Source organism: Mirounga leonina, unplaced genomic scaffold (genome assembly GCF_011800145.1).
Source record: "Mirounga leonina isolate KUSES-001 unplaced genomic scaffold, KU_Mleo_1.0 Mir_168, whole genome shotgun sequence".
Lineage (NCBI taxonomy): Eukaryota > Metazoa > Chordata > Mammalia > Carnivora > Phocidae > Mirounga > Mirounga leonina.
The window spans coordinates 65,133,982-65,150,071 of NW_023270426.1; the positions used below are offsets into that span (position 1 = coordinate 65,133,982).

The following is a 16,090-nucleotide window of genomic DNA, read 5'->3' on the forward strand; positions in this document are numbered from 1 at the left end:
TGAAAAACTGCAAACAACCTAAATGTACACCAAAAAATGTGTAAACAGACCCTGCAACTCTCATTAGATTATTGAACATTTGGAATAATAAATATCAATAGGAATTAAGAGATGGTGTAACCTGCAACTATGGAGGAGGAAGAATCAAAATTGCCTTTAAAATTTGTGTTATTTTGCATCCATTTGGATGAAGAGAATAGTAATAAAGCTGTATTAAAAATTTTATTTAAGGGGCTCTGGGCTGGCTCAGTTGGTGGAGCCTGTGACTCATGATCTTGGTTTGTGAGTTCAGGCCCCATGTTGGGTGTAAAGATTCCTTAAAATCTTTTAAAAAAAATGTATTTAGGGATGCCTAGGTGGCTCAGTCATTAAGCATCTGCCTTTGGCTCAAGTCATGATCCCAGGGTCCTGGGATCGAGCCCCGCATCGGGCTCCCTGCTCAGCGGGGAGCCTGCTTCTCCCTCTCCCATTCCCCCTGCTTGTGCTCTCTCTCTCCTCTGATAAATAAAATCTTTAAAAAGATGTATTTATGTGATGGCATTGCAGGCATAGTTTTGTATATATTACTGACATGTATATGAAGTGCAATATATTGTGTATATATTTGTGTGTGTGTGTGTATATATATATATATATATATATATATATATTTTTTTTTTTTTTTTTACAAAAGAAATTTGAAGATGCTAACCTTCCTGCTGTCATCTCTGAAGTGGTCTCCCAAACCCCAGCTCCCACCACGCACGCCGCCGGCCCACCCCCTGACACTGTGGTAAGCAGCATCTTAGAAATAGGTTTTACAGTAACAACAAGAAGAAAGAAAATAGGCCCCTTGCCTTAGAGTAAATGAAAATACATAAAATCGTTAGGAAGATAAAGCCCCTTCTGTTTTAGAAGAGAGAAGACTGGCGATTTTGGGAGGTGGCAGAATATCTGAATTAATTAAATGAAACAATGTTTATGAAGTATTTTACACATAGTCCAGGAGCTTAATATTACTGTTGCTTTATTAGAATTGAAAGAGCAGGAGTGTGCATCGTGTATATATTCGAATTATTAGATTTGATGAATTCTTTAGCTTTCCTGATTATTTTCTCCTCCTTTATATTTTCCTGACACATGCTATAAATACTCCGTATTATTGAACCTCGTTTATTTTATGGAATTGCTCAGTGTTTGAGCTCCTTCTCCCAAAAACTCAAATATGTCATGTTAGAGCAGTTTTCCTCCCATTCATACCAGGAAAACTTTGTCATTTTCATGGTAGCAATACAAAAACCTCAGCATCAATACTATTTTAATTATTTACATGTTCTGAGGCAGTTCTGTGGGACCAAAGCTTTTCCAGACTTCCTTGATTAATTTTCTGTGCAGTACCAAATTATACATTATCGAGGCGAGGAGACCACACCACATCAAAGAGATTGCCCTAAACCAGATCCCCATCTCCTTTGGATGAGAACTAGTACCTCGTTTGCTAGATGAAGATGAAGAAGCTTTAGTGAAGTCAGCTATGCTTCCTTTCCTTTTGATGTAGCATCAAAGCTTGCTGCTTAGTGCTGTAGTCTGAGATTCTGAACGAATTTTTATCCTGTTCGGTCAGCCTCAGGATTATCTGAAAATATCCAGAGGCCCCAATGACAAAGCCCAGACTCAGCCGTGGGTAGCTCCACCATTAACAGCTCTAATCCTGGGCTCCAGTGAAGCTCTTATAACCAGTAAAATGGGTGGGGGTGGGTGTGGGGGGGGGGGTGTCCCCACAATGACGAAAGTGCCCGTGCACAGAAAGGAAGCATCATTAATGAGCCAGGCTGCTGTTTACCCTTCAGTCCTTGCGACTCACGTGAGGGCTCTGCCCTGGCTGAGGGGGGTGGTGAACATCTGCAATCCAAAGCCTGTATGCCTTTCACAGGTATGTTTTAGGGTGACACCTTTCCCATCCCGTTTCCCATCATAAAGTCTAGTTTCAGTTAATATTTTGTATGAAGCCATCACTCAGACTCCTTGTAAGTCTTTACTTAAATGAGTAAATGTGGGAATCAGAAAATAAGCTACCATAATTCATGTGTTTTCTTTCCTGAGCCCTCAGACTGTCACCAGGAGTGTTGCATGCACTGAATGCCTAGGAAGGTGCATTTTCCAACAAAGCAGGCCAGGAACCCCCTTATTTTTGGAGCCTCTTGTTTTCTTTTTTAGGAGAGAGAGGCATCAGGGGGTAGGGTGGGGTAGACAGGCCAACGGAAGTGTGGACCGCGAAAGATTAGGGGAAGGAGCGCCACCCAAGGGCCTGCCCACCTCCCAGGTGAAAATCTCATGAGTTTATGGAAGTCTTGGTGGCCGTGTCAGGGCCACATTCCAAGAGGACCTGATTTGGCTAACCAGTGACTAATTCAGATTGACTTTTTAGCAGAGTGACAACAAAGAACTGGACGATGCGTTGGATCAACTTTCCGACAGTCTAGGCCAAAGGCAGCCTGATCCAGATGACAACAAACCAATAGAGGATAAGGTCAAGGTAAAAAAATACATAAGTTAAATCTAAGGTTTTCATAGCATAGAGTATCCTACCATGCACATAAAAGGAAAAAAAATCCACTTCTGATTTTGGAGTTTTAGTGAAGAGTTGGGTAACTTAAGTCTCATTTTTTCCTTCTCTATAGTCTGTTGAATTTTTTGCCTCAGTAAGGACTATGCTAGGGCACACGCTCAGGCAGATGTCCTATTTGTGAGACCAGACTTAGTTATGATGGAAAAGTACAGCTCTGCTTTACTTTCATTCTTTTCCCACATTAACTTTTCTTGGTTTTATCTGGCAATAAGCATCTCTCATATATATGACCCACAGATATGTGCATTTTTTAGGGTGACATACTCTGTGCATGTAGGGGCAGAAGTCCCCTATTTGTCAGATTTCCCTAGGAGACTCCTGAGCCGTCATAACTCTGCATGCAAACCCCTAAATGCAGCATTGGGCCAGGAGTCAGCACTGAGCAGAAGCGTGTTTGTAAGGCAAACACTGTTAGCTCTACACACCTTCTAGAACATCAGTAAGTGCTTATTCATGCTACATGATCCGTTTAGCTTGGAAGTGACCAGCCAGATCCATGTCCCAGGGCATTTCAAAGGATCCTTAGGTCTTCACTCTCCCACTGTTATAGGACCATTGATGTGAACTTGACCTGTATTTGAAAAATGAAATAATGATGCAGAAAAATGAAGCCTGTTCCCCCTTAATCCCCCTGCCCAGGGGGATGGGGTGGGGAGTGAATGTCTGTGACAGACGTGCCCCCATGAGGTGAGGATGCAGGGAGGTGAAGCCGCCGCTTCCCCAGCAGCAGGTGCTTCCTCCCCCACAACTGAAGCAGTCAGCACACTCATTCAGGTTGGCTGTGCGGGCTGGTCCTTCAGCGTTGCTCTGAAACATCAAGGTTGTAAATAGTTCCTCTCTCAAAATCAAAGTACAGTGACTTACCTTATTTAAAAAGTGACACTCACATAAAGACAAAAGATAGTTTATACACTTGGTTTTTCTCTTTCCATGATTTCTAAGGATAAATATTTCATCATTTATCTTAAAATACAGGTAGAAATCCACACGTGTGGATTGATGTGTAGAAGCACCTAGATTCACTTTTTTTCATCGAGTCATCGTCTGTTGAAGTTACCCGTTTTGTTGTTACTTAGAAAATAAAGAGACTGTTTATCTCGGGGGAGTAGAATAAATGCTAACTGCTGTGTTTTAGAAAGTACTAAGTGAAGGAGCAGATATTCTATCTGTTCCATGTTTACAGGAAAGAGCTAAAGCCGAACACAGAGACAAGCTGGGAGAAAGAGATGACACCATCCCCCCTGAATATAGACACCTCTTGGATAATGATGAGGAGGTAAGTGAAGGCAGATGTCTAGGTTGGATATATAGCACAAAGCTGTAATTTGAATCTCCCTTGCAAGGAATAGGAGGTGCACTTTTCACAGTAGCATAAAAATGTCACATAAAGGAGTCCTTTTAATGTCTCTCCTGAGCAGCTTGTCTAGGATTCTGATGAATATTTATTCAAGCCAGTATCGTTTGATGTTCACTACCCTGGGCGCTGTGGTATACACCGAGTTGAATAGTGTTCAGTCAGTCACTGGTGCTTAAGATTCCAGGGCATGTGCACAGATGCATTCTCTTTGCAAGAAAAGGCTATAAAAAATAATGGTAGTTGTACTCCTGCCTAAAGCAGACAAAGGAGCTGGTACTGGACTAATTCTAAATAAATAAATAAGGCCCCTCTGCAACTTGGGCTCTTCCTTTATTCCTCTGTACCACTGGCAGCACTCTTCCGAGTAAAGACAGGCAAAACCATATTCCCCGTCCCAAGTCCTCTTGCTAGATCTAAATATACTCTGTCAGGTCTTTGGCTGTTTGTCTCTAAAGGAAACCAGTTTTCCTTAGGTCAGCCGGGCCTGTACCCTTTCCTTTCAGCTTCTCGTTGCAAGTCAGTGAGCTGAGAAAGAACCCTTTTCGGGCCTGTTGAGCGAGAAACAAGGAAGCCTAAATTAGAGCCTTCCCATTCTCTACTGATTCATTGGGTGGGGTTGAGGACTCCCTGATTGGAAGTGTTTTCTTCAGTGTCTCTTAGAGAAATCAATTCTCCTTGCTTGCATTCTGTATTCCTGAAGATAGCATTTCTGCATCCTGCTAGAAGCCTCCCTGCTTGGATAGTGCTGTTTGACCCTGCTTCTATTCCATGGGAAAGGTATTATTTAATGTCCTTGCCTGTGTAGATGGGTAAAGTCCCTGCTGAGTTATATTTGTAATCCTGAAAAAAAGAAAAACATATGCCATTCCAACCCCTCAAAGCCTTCCAACATATAATAAGCTCTTATAAATAAAACAGAAAAACACAAGTTACTTTTTGTAATATTCTAAGTCGAATTTTAACACATGATGGCAGGAAGTTCCTAAATAATTGTTTCCTTCACTTCCACAACCAGACTCTTGAGGTTTATCACTTCCTGCACATCTCTGCTCCATTGCATCTCAGGCAAGGCATTAAACCATAGAGTCTACAATTACCGACTACACCGAGGGAAACCTTTACAAAGATCTATGTTTAACCAATAACCTGCCTTGTTTTTAAGGGCAAACCAGCAAAGCCACCTGCAAAGAAACCCAAGGACTCAAAGGTAAATACCATAGCAGCATGTTGCCATAAACAAAGTTTTTTTTTTTCATTCTAGCTGAACTTTATTTTGCATTTTAGAAATCTGAAATTTATCAAATGGCTGCCCTGTGCTTGGTTCAATGTGAAGATGAGTGGCTGTGTGTGATTTCTCTCTTTTAGCCCTCACAAGAGCACATGTAGACAGACCCGCTTTTCAGATTGAACAATTGAGGCTCAGAATACTAAGCAAACTTGTGTAAAAGGGAAGAAAGTAAAGCTGTAAGGATTTTCATGTTTTAATTTAGGAAAAGAATGTCAGCAAGGTTTCCTCTTTCTTTTAAGACCATATTTTCAGTGATGTGGAAAAATGTCCCTTACAGTATTTTTGCCTCGTGCTCCTTCACTGATGGTTGTTTCTGTTAATATCTCAGAAACCTGAAGATGACAAAGACCCCATCGATGCCCTGTCAGGCGATTTTGACAGCTGTCCTGCACCCACAGGAGCCTCAGAGAACACAGCAGAGGTGCTATACTTCTTCATATGGACTTTGTGTGTCTACATAGAGCTGTAGGCTGCAGAATGAATTCAGTGATGCCATAGAGAACTTGAAAAAATCCATAATTATACTACCCAACATTATTGGCCATATTTATCTTTTTCCATAAGTATATGTTTTACATAGTTGTGTGTGTATATATATATATTCAATACATTATATGTAATATAATTTATATATTACATGTTATATATAATTTATATATACTTAAACGTTAAATATATATATAGGATGCATATATATGATCCATTACTTCAGGTAATATGCACAAGTTTAAGTCCATATCTAATACATTACTTAATACTATTTCATAAGTGTTTTTCATGTCGCTGTATAACCTCCCAAAGCCATCATGTTTGATGGCCACACTCTTGGCATTGGACACTAATGCTTTGTCTCTGCTCATTTAAAATGAGAACAGTCCCCACCTGCACGGTGCCTTCTCATGGCTATTGCCCCCTGGGGTTTCCTCTCCTTTCTGCCAGTGCCCAGCTGGCTGATTCCCGCCCGAGGCCCAGGCCCGAACTCTGGGCTATGCTCGGCCTGTGTATTATACCAGTGAGCTGTGCACTTTATGCTTCAGCTGTGCTCAGCATTAGCAGAATTCCTGGGACATAGCAGGTGCTCAAAACATGTGATTAAAGGTGAATGAAAAAAATAGGTGGTACAACAAGTATGTGGCCTTTAACCTATAGCCATACCCTTATATAAATCATATAGAAAAGTGAATTGAGTGACCTTGATTGTCATTTTCAGAATAATACTGCAGATCTGTTTGCTATTGTTTTGCTCTTATTAAACACCTCTCCCAATCACTGAATAGTCAGTCCTCCCCTTGTTGGGTGATTTAATTTCTAGACTACGTCAGCATCCTTTTTCTCACTCCTGGATACATAATGCCTTTTTGGTGAACAGGACTTTGTATGAGACTTGCCTCCAGCTCTCTGTGATGATTTCTATTGTTAAATTTGTTTTCCATAACACTGAAAATGAGTATCCCATTCTTGCTTTGTTGGCACATAAAAACTGGTATCGATAGAAACAGTTTTGATGAGCAAAATTCCTCATGGAAATTGGCAGAACATCAGGTGACCCACATTTTCCTCTGTATTTTTAATCTTTTTTACTTTCTACCTTAACCACTTCTAAGTTTTCCATTATTTGATTATACTTGATGGGGTGATGATAACAGTAGCCTCATTATGTTTCCTTTGCTTTAGGACAAAGTGAAGAGAACTGCTCCCAGCACCAAAGCAGCCAAGAATGGAGGTAAAGCAAAGGAGTCTGCCAAGGTAAACAGCCCTAAATATTACTACAAAGTAGCAATTACATGGAGTAGCATTTATCCTTTTAACCATTTAGTTTCTAACTGGAATCTATTCAGAATATCCCAGAGCGCATCTTGCTTAAGAAATTGAAGTTTTAGAGACTTAGAAAAGTATGTGGGACTTTAGAAATCTAAATGATCATTCTTAACACAATTCAAATTTCTTGCACTTCCCCCCTCTGTCTCACAAACTATGGATGAGCCCACTCTAATTTTACGGTTTGCAATGCCCACTGAGCTGTCTGTGCTAGCCCATAATCAATGTAGGCCCTCTCCCAATCCCACTTTCTTCAGACTCTCTTCCAGCTATATCCCCCCACTGTGTGCAGCTGGCTTTGCCTTCAACTTCAAAGAGAAAGTTGAGGCCACCCTGCACAAAATCCCAAAGGTCCTCTCCCCACTGACAAACCTCTCCCTTGCTTGCCCTGATGTGGCCCTTCTCTCTGAGGGGTCAATAATCCACTCTCTCCAGTCTGTTCATCTTGATTCTTTGTCCTTGCATTAGAAACAATTCCAGTTCTTTCACCACTTTAAAAGCAATTCTCCAGGTATAAGCCTACAGCCCAATTCCTTCCATACTTTGACCTCCCTCAGACATCTAGGACTCCTGCTTCCTCTGCTTGAGCCCTGCCCATGACCAGTGATGACTTACTGGTTGCTAGTTCCTTGGTCCTTATCAATCCTGAGTGTACTTGATCTCTCAGTAGTAGGCTTTGGGGCATTAAGAGTTGATACTGTGGTAGATTGAGCCTTTGGCAAATACTTAGCAGGGTGAATTTTTTATCCCTCCCCACCCTCCAAAGACCCACAGCACTGCTTGAAATTGCCTCCTGCACATTCCCATTTGTGTATAACACATTGACAAATCAGATTCATATACTGTGTTTCATTAAATGTAAACCACTAGTTATAAAAAAAAAAACCATTATATACCATTAAGGAAAAAAGTCAGCAATTTGATTATGAGATATTATGCACTGTAAAAACTGTAGCAAATTCAGACATTTAAATGGTGGTGACGGCAGTAGGGGGGATAATGCCAAGAAATGTGGTTGGTATAAATTTTAGGACATGGAAGTAGTATACAGAATTAAGATCTAGGGTTTCTCTGATCCAGAATATTCATTAGATGCCACCTGCAAGGGAAGACTATTAGTTCTACTTTCTAGAGCACCGTGAAAAATGATGTACTAAGACCCATGAGTAGAAGTTACAGGGTCCAAGGGCACCTGGCTGCCTCAGTCAGTAGAGCTGTAACTCGATCTCCGGGTTGTGAGCTCAAGCCCCATGCTGGGTGTAGAGATTACTTAAAAAAAAAAAAAAAAGTTACAGGGTCTGATTTCTTAGAGCTGGGCATTAATGAAGTGAAACTATTGGGAGATGCCTATTAAAATTACTCAAAGTGTGCTCAGGGCAGGAATGCAAATTAGATGAGACAACTTCTAGATCCTTTCCTATTCCAAGAACATAGAATTTAAAGGGTTATTACTATGATCCCCTGACTACAGTGAGAAACTGAAGGTATAGCTTTATATGCTAGCTGCATCAAAACTCTAGGAAGCAAAACGGTGACCTAGACACACTGAACCTACAGGTGCATATCCAACAATGTCCTGTGAAAAAAAGCCCAAAACTAGCTGAGTGACTCCTGCTTATCTAGAAAATGAGAGCAGCCCAAATGGAAGCAGGTAGGAGACAGGAACGCAATCTTACCAGAAACCCTAGTCACATGACCCATAATCAAAAGGGAACTCAAAACCCACAGCTGCTTCCTGAGGAGCAAAGGATTTGAACCCCTCAGTAGACACCCCAGCTTTTAAGACCTGCATTTGAGAGAGAAGCCCACAAATATATAGCTCTGAAATCCAGTGGGGCTTGTATCCACAAGCCCCACAAGGCTTTAGTGACCTGAGAAATTTTCTTAAAGGGCTTGAGAGCACAGACTCACCTGCTCCAGAGTCCAGCATGGAGGCAGCCAATTGAAAAGCACCCAAACTTTCTGTGAAAGTGTAATGGCTCATCTTACGCATTGGCCTCAGGGTCAGGCATCTTATGTAACACTTGTCTAGGGGCCTGTTTAAATACTTCGCAAGACAGAGGCTGGTGGACACCATCTTTCTATCTCCCCCTGCCTCACTTCAGTCATCAGTATCTCCTGGAAGGCAGTTAATGTATCATCTGGAAATCTAGTTTTTGTGACTGCCATCTAAGGGACCCCCCAGATCACTGGGGTCTGGCAAGCCAGCAGGACTTTTAGATTGTGGTCTCACTGGACTGTATATATATGCATTCTTTAACTGATGCCATGTAAGGCATTGGCTTCCAGTCAGCTTCAATCTGGATGCTGACAAGAGATCCTCCCCTTTGGGACCCTGACAGAACATGGCACCCTCTCAAACACTAAGACCCACTAAAAATAAAATTGTCTAAGCAGCCTATCACAAGGGTTTGAGAGCCAACCAAGAGCTCGGGCAGGGTTGAACAATAAGTTTCATCTCCTGCATCAGGACACTCCTTCAGGACTACCAGAGTGTCTGTTTGATTTAAGGTATAGAAACCAACACAGAGTCAAGGAACATGAAGCAGTGGATGAATAGGCTCCAAATCAAAGAACAAGAGCAAATCTCGGGGGGAACTCAAACAAAAAACAAAATAGAATGGACCTAAGCTATTTATCTGATGGAGAGGTCAACATAATAGTTAAAAAGATGCTCACCAGGGGCATCTGGGTGGCTCAGTCAGTTAAGCGTCCATTCTTGATTTCAGCTCAGGTCATGAGATCAAGCTCCATATTGGGCTCCGTGCTCAGTAGGGAGTCTGCTTGGGATTCTCCCTTTGCCTCCTCCCTGCCACACACACACACTCTCAAATAAACAAATATTTAAAAAAAAAAAAAGCTGCTCACCCAATTTGGGAGAGGAATGAATGAACACAGTGAGAACTTCAACAAGAGATGGGAATATTGACAAAGTACCAAACAGAAGTCACAGTGCTGAAGAATACAGTAACTGAACTGAAAAATTGAACAGTCTATGAAGCATAAGAAAGGATTAGTGAACATAAAGACATAGCAGAACTCACCCACTCAGAGCAATAAAAAGAAAAAAGAATGGGGGGAGAAAAAGTAAAGATAGGTTAAGGGACTTACAGGGCAACATCAAGTAGATGAACATTAACATTATCGGGGTCCGAGAAGGAGAAGAGATAAAGGAGAAGAGATAATGGCTGAGCCCTTCCCTAACCTTCAGAAGGAAACAGACATCCAGATCCAGGATGACCATGGGATCCCCCAAGAAGATGAATTTAAAGACACCCACACCAAGTAACATTATAACTGAAAAATCACAAGTTAAAATCGAGAGAATCTTCAACACAGCAAAAGAAAATCAACGGTCTCTATCAGCAGACTGTTGGCAGAAACTTTGCAGGCCAGAGCTAGTGGCAGGATCTATTCACGAAGTGCTGAAATTAAAAAAACAAAAACAACAACAACAACAAACTTTCAACTAAGAATCTTCTACCTAGCAAAGTTGTCATTCAGAATAGAGAGCAAAAGTTTTCCAGATAAGGAAAAGCCAAAAGAGTTCATCAGCACTAAGCTAGCCTTACAAGCCATGTTAAAGGGACTTCTTGAAGCTGAAAATAAAGGGTGCTCATTAGTATCAGGAAAACTTATGGAAGAACAAATCTCACTGCAAAGGTAAATATACAGTAAAATTTAGAGTAATGTGAAGCTGTAAATCAATCATGTACAAAGCCAGTATGAAGGTTAAAAGACAAAAGTAGTAAAAACTGACTATAATAATCCACTAAGGGATACACAAGATAAAAATATGTAAAATTCATGTCAAAAAACAAAGGATGGGAGGAGTAAAAATATACAACTTTAGAGTGCAAACTTGTTATCAACTGTAAATAGACTTTTACGTTGTCATACATAAACTTCATAGTAACTACAAAGCAAAAATCAATAGTAAATGCACAAAAAATAGGAATATAAGCTTACTAATACAGAAAGTCATCAAATCACAAAGGAATAGAGAAAAGGAAAAGAGGATCTACAAAACAGCCAAAAAACAATTAAAATGGCAATGACTGCATAATGACCAGTTACATGCCAACATAATGAACTGTTTAGAAGAGAGAAACCTACATCCTACTGAGACTGAAATCAGGATGAAATAGTAATTACTGACCAGTTCAGACTAAGGAGATTAAAGCAGTAATCAGAAGCCTCCCAAACATTCAGGGCAAGACAGCTTCACTAGAGAATTCTACCAAATATTCAAAGAATAATTAATACCAATCCTTCTCAAACTCTTCCAAAAAATAGAGAAGGAAAGAACACTTCCAAAGTGATGTTATAGGACAAGCATTACTCTGATAACGAACGCACGGCAGGACATAAAATCACAAGCCAGTATTGCTGATGAACATAGATTTTAAAAATATCCTCAAAATATTATCAAATGGATCATATACCATTATCAAGTGGGATTTATTCCAGGGATGCAAGGCTGGTTCAACACCCCTGAATCATTCAATGTAATATATACCACATTAATAAAATGAAGGATAAAAATCCTCTCATTTCAACAGAATCAGAAAAAGCATTGGATAAATTTCAACTTTCACTTATGATAACTCAACAAAGTTGGTATATATAGAGACATACCTCAACATAACAAAAGCCATATATGACAGACCCAAAGCTAGCATCATACTTAATGGTGAAAAGCTGAAAACTTTCTTTTAAAATTAGGAAGACAAAAATGCCCACTCACCACTTTTATTCAACATTCTATTAAAAGTCCTGTTCAAAGCACTTAGGCAAGAAAAAGAAATAAAAGGCATCCAAATTGGAAAGCAAGAAGTAAAACTGTCACTATTTTCAGATGATAGAATATTATATATAAAAGATACCAAGAATTCCACCAGACTATTGAATTTAGTCGGGCTGCAGCATACGAAAATCGATATACAATAATATGTTGCAATTCTATATGTTAATAACAGTAAAATTAAGGAAACTCCCATTTACAGTTATATCAAAAAATAAAATACCTAGAAATAAATTTAACCAGGGAGCTCAAAGAACTATCCACTGAGAACTAGAAGACATTGATGAAAGAAATTGAAGAAGGCACAACTAAATGTAAAGATTCTGTACTTAAGGGATTGGAAGATGTAATATTGTTAAAATGTCCATACTACCCAAAACAATATACAGATTCAGTTCAGTCCCCATCAATATTGCAATGGCATTTTTTCACAAATATTTTAAAAATCCTAAAATTTGTATAAAACTACAAAAGACCCTGAATAGCCAAAACAGTATTGAGAATAACTAAGCCAGAGGCATCACACTCCCAATTTTAAACTATCTTACAAAACTATAGTTAACCAAAACAGTAATGGTATTGGCATGAAAACACACACATAGATCAACTGAACAGAGTAGAGAGCCCAGAAATAAGGCCACACATATATGGTCATTGTACAACAAAAAGAGTCGAGAATATGCAATGGGGAAAGGGAAAGTCTTTTCAGTAGTATTGGGAAAGCTGGACCCCCATCTTAAACCATACATAAAAATAAAATGTTATTAAAGACTTGAATTCAAGACCTGAAACCAGAACACTTCTAGAAGAAAACATAGGTGGTAAGCTCCTTAACATAAGTCTTAGGAGGGATTTCATGGATTTGATACCAAAAGCAAAGTCAACAAAAGCAAAAATTAACAAAAGGGACTAGATCAAACTAAAAGCTACACAGCAAAGAAAACCACCAATAAAATGAAAAAATGACAGACCCAATGGGAAAAAATATTTGCAAATCCTACATCTGATAAGGGCTTAATATTCAAAATGTATAAAAAAAATTCAATAGCAAAAAGCAAGCAACATGATCAAAAAAAATGGGCAAATAGAATATTTTTCCAAAGACATACAGATGGCCCACAGGCCCATGAATATGTGCTCATCACCATTAATCATCAAGGAAATGCAAATCAAAACCACAATGAGGTATCACCTCACAGCTGTTAGAGTACCTATCATCAAAAAGAAGTAAGTGTTGGAGAGGATGTTGAGAAAAGGGAACCTCACACACTCTTGGTGGGAATGTAAATTGGTGCTGTCACTAAGGAAAGCAGGACAGAGGTTTTTCAAAAAATTACAAATAGAAATAGCCTATGATCCAGCAGTTCTTCCTTTGGGTATTTATCCTAAGAAAAAGAAAACTTAGGAAAATATATGCACCCCTATATTCATGGCAGCCTTAATTACAAGAGCCTAGAAATGGATACAATCGAAGTGTCCATCAATGGCTGTATGGATCAAGTAGATGTGTATGTATACAATAGGATACTCTTCAGCCATAAAAAAGAAGGAAATCCTGCCATTTGTGATAACATGAATGGACCTTGAGAGCATCATGGTAAGTGAAGTAAGTCATTCAGAGAAAGATAAATACCACATGATCTCACTTACTGGGGACTCTAAAAACAAAAGTAAGCTCATCAGCTGGTGGTTGCCAGAGGAGAGAAGGGTGTGGGGTGGGTGAGAAGGGTGAAGGTCAGAAGATACAAACTTCCAGTTATTAAAAAAAAAAAAAAAAAAAGTCATGGGAAATAATAGTACAACCTAGTGACTATAGTTCATAATGCTGTATTTGCATATTTGAAAGTTGCTAACAGAGATCTTAAATGTTCTCATCACAAGGGGAAAAAATTTTAACTAGACTTACTGTGTTCATCATTTTGCAATATATACCAAATACCGAATATTGTTGTGCACTTGAAACTAATGTTATATGTCAATTTTATACCTCAAAAAAGGAGTGAAACCCATAAAGGATATAGGAAACCAAATTTGATAATTAGTTGCTCATGCATTTATCTCTAAGAGATTATATTCTCAGCGGATTAGCTGCCCACCAATGCCCCTAAGAGTGAATTCATCACTATAGAACGAATGAATAGAATCTAAGAACACCTGTGTTTTTTCTTCAATTACCCTAGCCTTGAAAAAAAAAAAAATTAAAATACTTTAAATCACTTAAGGTTATTTTTAGTTTACAAACTTGAAGGAGAACAATTCATAGTTTGGACTAAATGAAAAGGAAATCCTTAGGCCCATCTTATTTTCCTCCACTGACCTGTCATCTTTTGACCCTTTAATTCTGAAAAGCCCATCTCCTCTTAAGCATCTTCTGATAGATCTGCTTTTTGATACTTAATCCAGGAAAAAAGGAGATCAGTGATGGTTCTGCTTTCCCTTTTAGGCAAAAGAGGAAACTTCCAAGCTAAAAGCTGATGGAAAAAATACAAGTTAAAGTTCACACTATTTGGTAAGTTGGGTGTTTGTTGTGAATGAAGACTACTGTACCTTCCACAGACCTGTGTTATAGGCGAGGGAAACAGTCCACTTCTTACCTATGCTCTCTTTATACTATTGGCATGAAATGTACATTGCACTGTCGAGGTTAATTTGCTGAAAAGCAATAAATGGAATCATCTGCTACTGGAATGTTTAAAAATAGTAATCTTATAATTAAGAGCTCTTTAAAATATCAGGCCAGACTCCTAAAGAAAATGACCACCTAAGTCTAGCCAAGTCTTTGACACCCAAATGCTTGTGACTGCAGGTTACTGTGACAAAGCCCAGATAGCCTGTGACATCTTACAGAGAAATGTCATGGTGCTGATGTTACTGAAAGACCAACATGGTAGGCTGGACAGAAGTACCCCTATGGTCTAGTGGAAATTACAGGGTTTTTTGGAACAAAGGCAAAAGAAAAGACTGCAAAAGTAAGATCAACAAAAGTGGTCCAAGTCAAGTGCTTTGTTTAATTGTACTTGATAGTGACTGACTAACCCATTTGGATGAGGGAATCTCTGAGATATATGTTGAGGGCCCTTATAATTCTTACTATGTAATTCCTCTTACCGAAGAATAGGTCTTATTCTAAGCCATCAAACCTTATGACCACTGGCTGACCAAAGCCTAAAGAAAATTAAAATGTAGGTTAGATTGGGTTAGTCTTTGTCACCATGGTCTTTTATTTCCTTTAACAAGGGGGAGGTGTCCTTATTAGAACTATTCCAAAGATTTTCACCCAAATTACAAGTTTTCTTTTTTCTAAATTCTAGAATTTTCTAAGAACATGCTCATGTTTACTTATAGGAAATTCCTTGTTGCTGTCAGTGCTTTTACTAAATGTTAAATTTACTCTGCCTGTGTCAAGAAAATTATGTATCAAACGGTTTACTGGATTTTTTTTTTTCCTTTGTATTTTTCAAGGTATCTGCCTATAAAATCTTCAGCTGGTGGATGGTGACTTTTGAAGGACTTTTGAGTGACTTTGAACAACAGCAAATTTTTCTGGGTGGCTTCTAGACAGTGTTACTTGTCGAATCTTGACATCCTAAACATTGGTTATTCTTTCCCCAGAAAGAAAATGAATTTGTGTGGTTCATCTGTGTTATTGTACTGAGTGTTGATAAACTTTGAATTTTTAAAAAATGCCTTCAGTTGGGAGAGACAGGAACTTTATATTTCTATGAGATATATTTGATAGTTTCTTAAAGCAACACATGAAAAAAGAAAAAACCTTTGCAAACTTTTGCACATTCTACACACAGTGCCTGTAAATCTCATTCGTATTTTCAGTTAGCACTTAATTCTTTTGTTGTGGTTAGCATTTGGAAAACAATGCTTTGAACATGTTGAATGTCCTCATTTCTCATGATCCATTTCCTCTTGGGCTTTGGAACTGTACTTGAGATTTCTTTGGGTTAATGTTTATAAGTCAAACCTAAAATATTGTACATTGGGCACATTATCTCCTCTTGGGCTGCTAATAAACTGATAGCCTGGACAGACCAGGACACACTGCACCCAGGACTCTTTTTTGCCAGTGGTTAGGACTTCTGCACCTTAGAGCCAGCACAAAAGATACTGAGACTTGAATCAAGTCAGAAGAGCAGAATGCATTCTGTGTCACCACATAACAAGTTCCAAGAATAGTAAAATCTAATCCTTAGAATATGCACA

General features: G+C 39.1%; 1 protein-coding gene across 20 annotated transcripts in view; it reads left to right on the forward strand.

The window, feature by feature from the left end:
• The window catches only part of CAST (calpastatin), a 110,543-nt gene extending 94,610 nt beyond the window's left edge, over positions 1-15,933 (forward strand). For 15 of the 20 annotated variants that reach the window (XM_035014918.1, XM_035014921.1, XM_035014930.1 and 12 more), the window contains 8 exons: positions 674-772; positions 2,408-2,515; positions 3,792-3,884; positions 5,128-5,172; positions 5,582-5,674; positions 6,928-6,999; positions 14,319-14,384; positions 15,338-15,933. In XM_035014918.1, coding sequence (XP_034870809.1) covers positions 674-772; positions 2,408-2,515; positions 3,792-3,884; positions 5,128-5,172; positions 5,582-5,674; positions 6,928-6,999; positions 14,319-14,369 — 561 coding nt within the window. In that variant the 3' untranslated portion in view covers positions 14,370-14,384; positions 15,338-15,933. The remainder of the gene's footprint in view (positions 1-673; positions 773-2,407; positions 2,516-3,791; positions 3,885-5,127; positions 5,173-5,581; positions 5,675-6,927; positions 7,000-14,318; positions 14,385-15,337) is intronic. The other 5 variants (XM_035014919.1, XM_035014923.1, XM_035014912.1 and 2 more) reach the window with 1 other exon arrangement.
• The last annotated feature ends 157 nt before the right edge of the window (positions 15,934-16,090 follow it).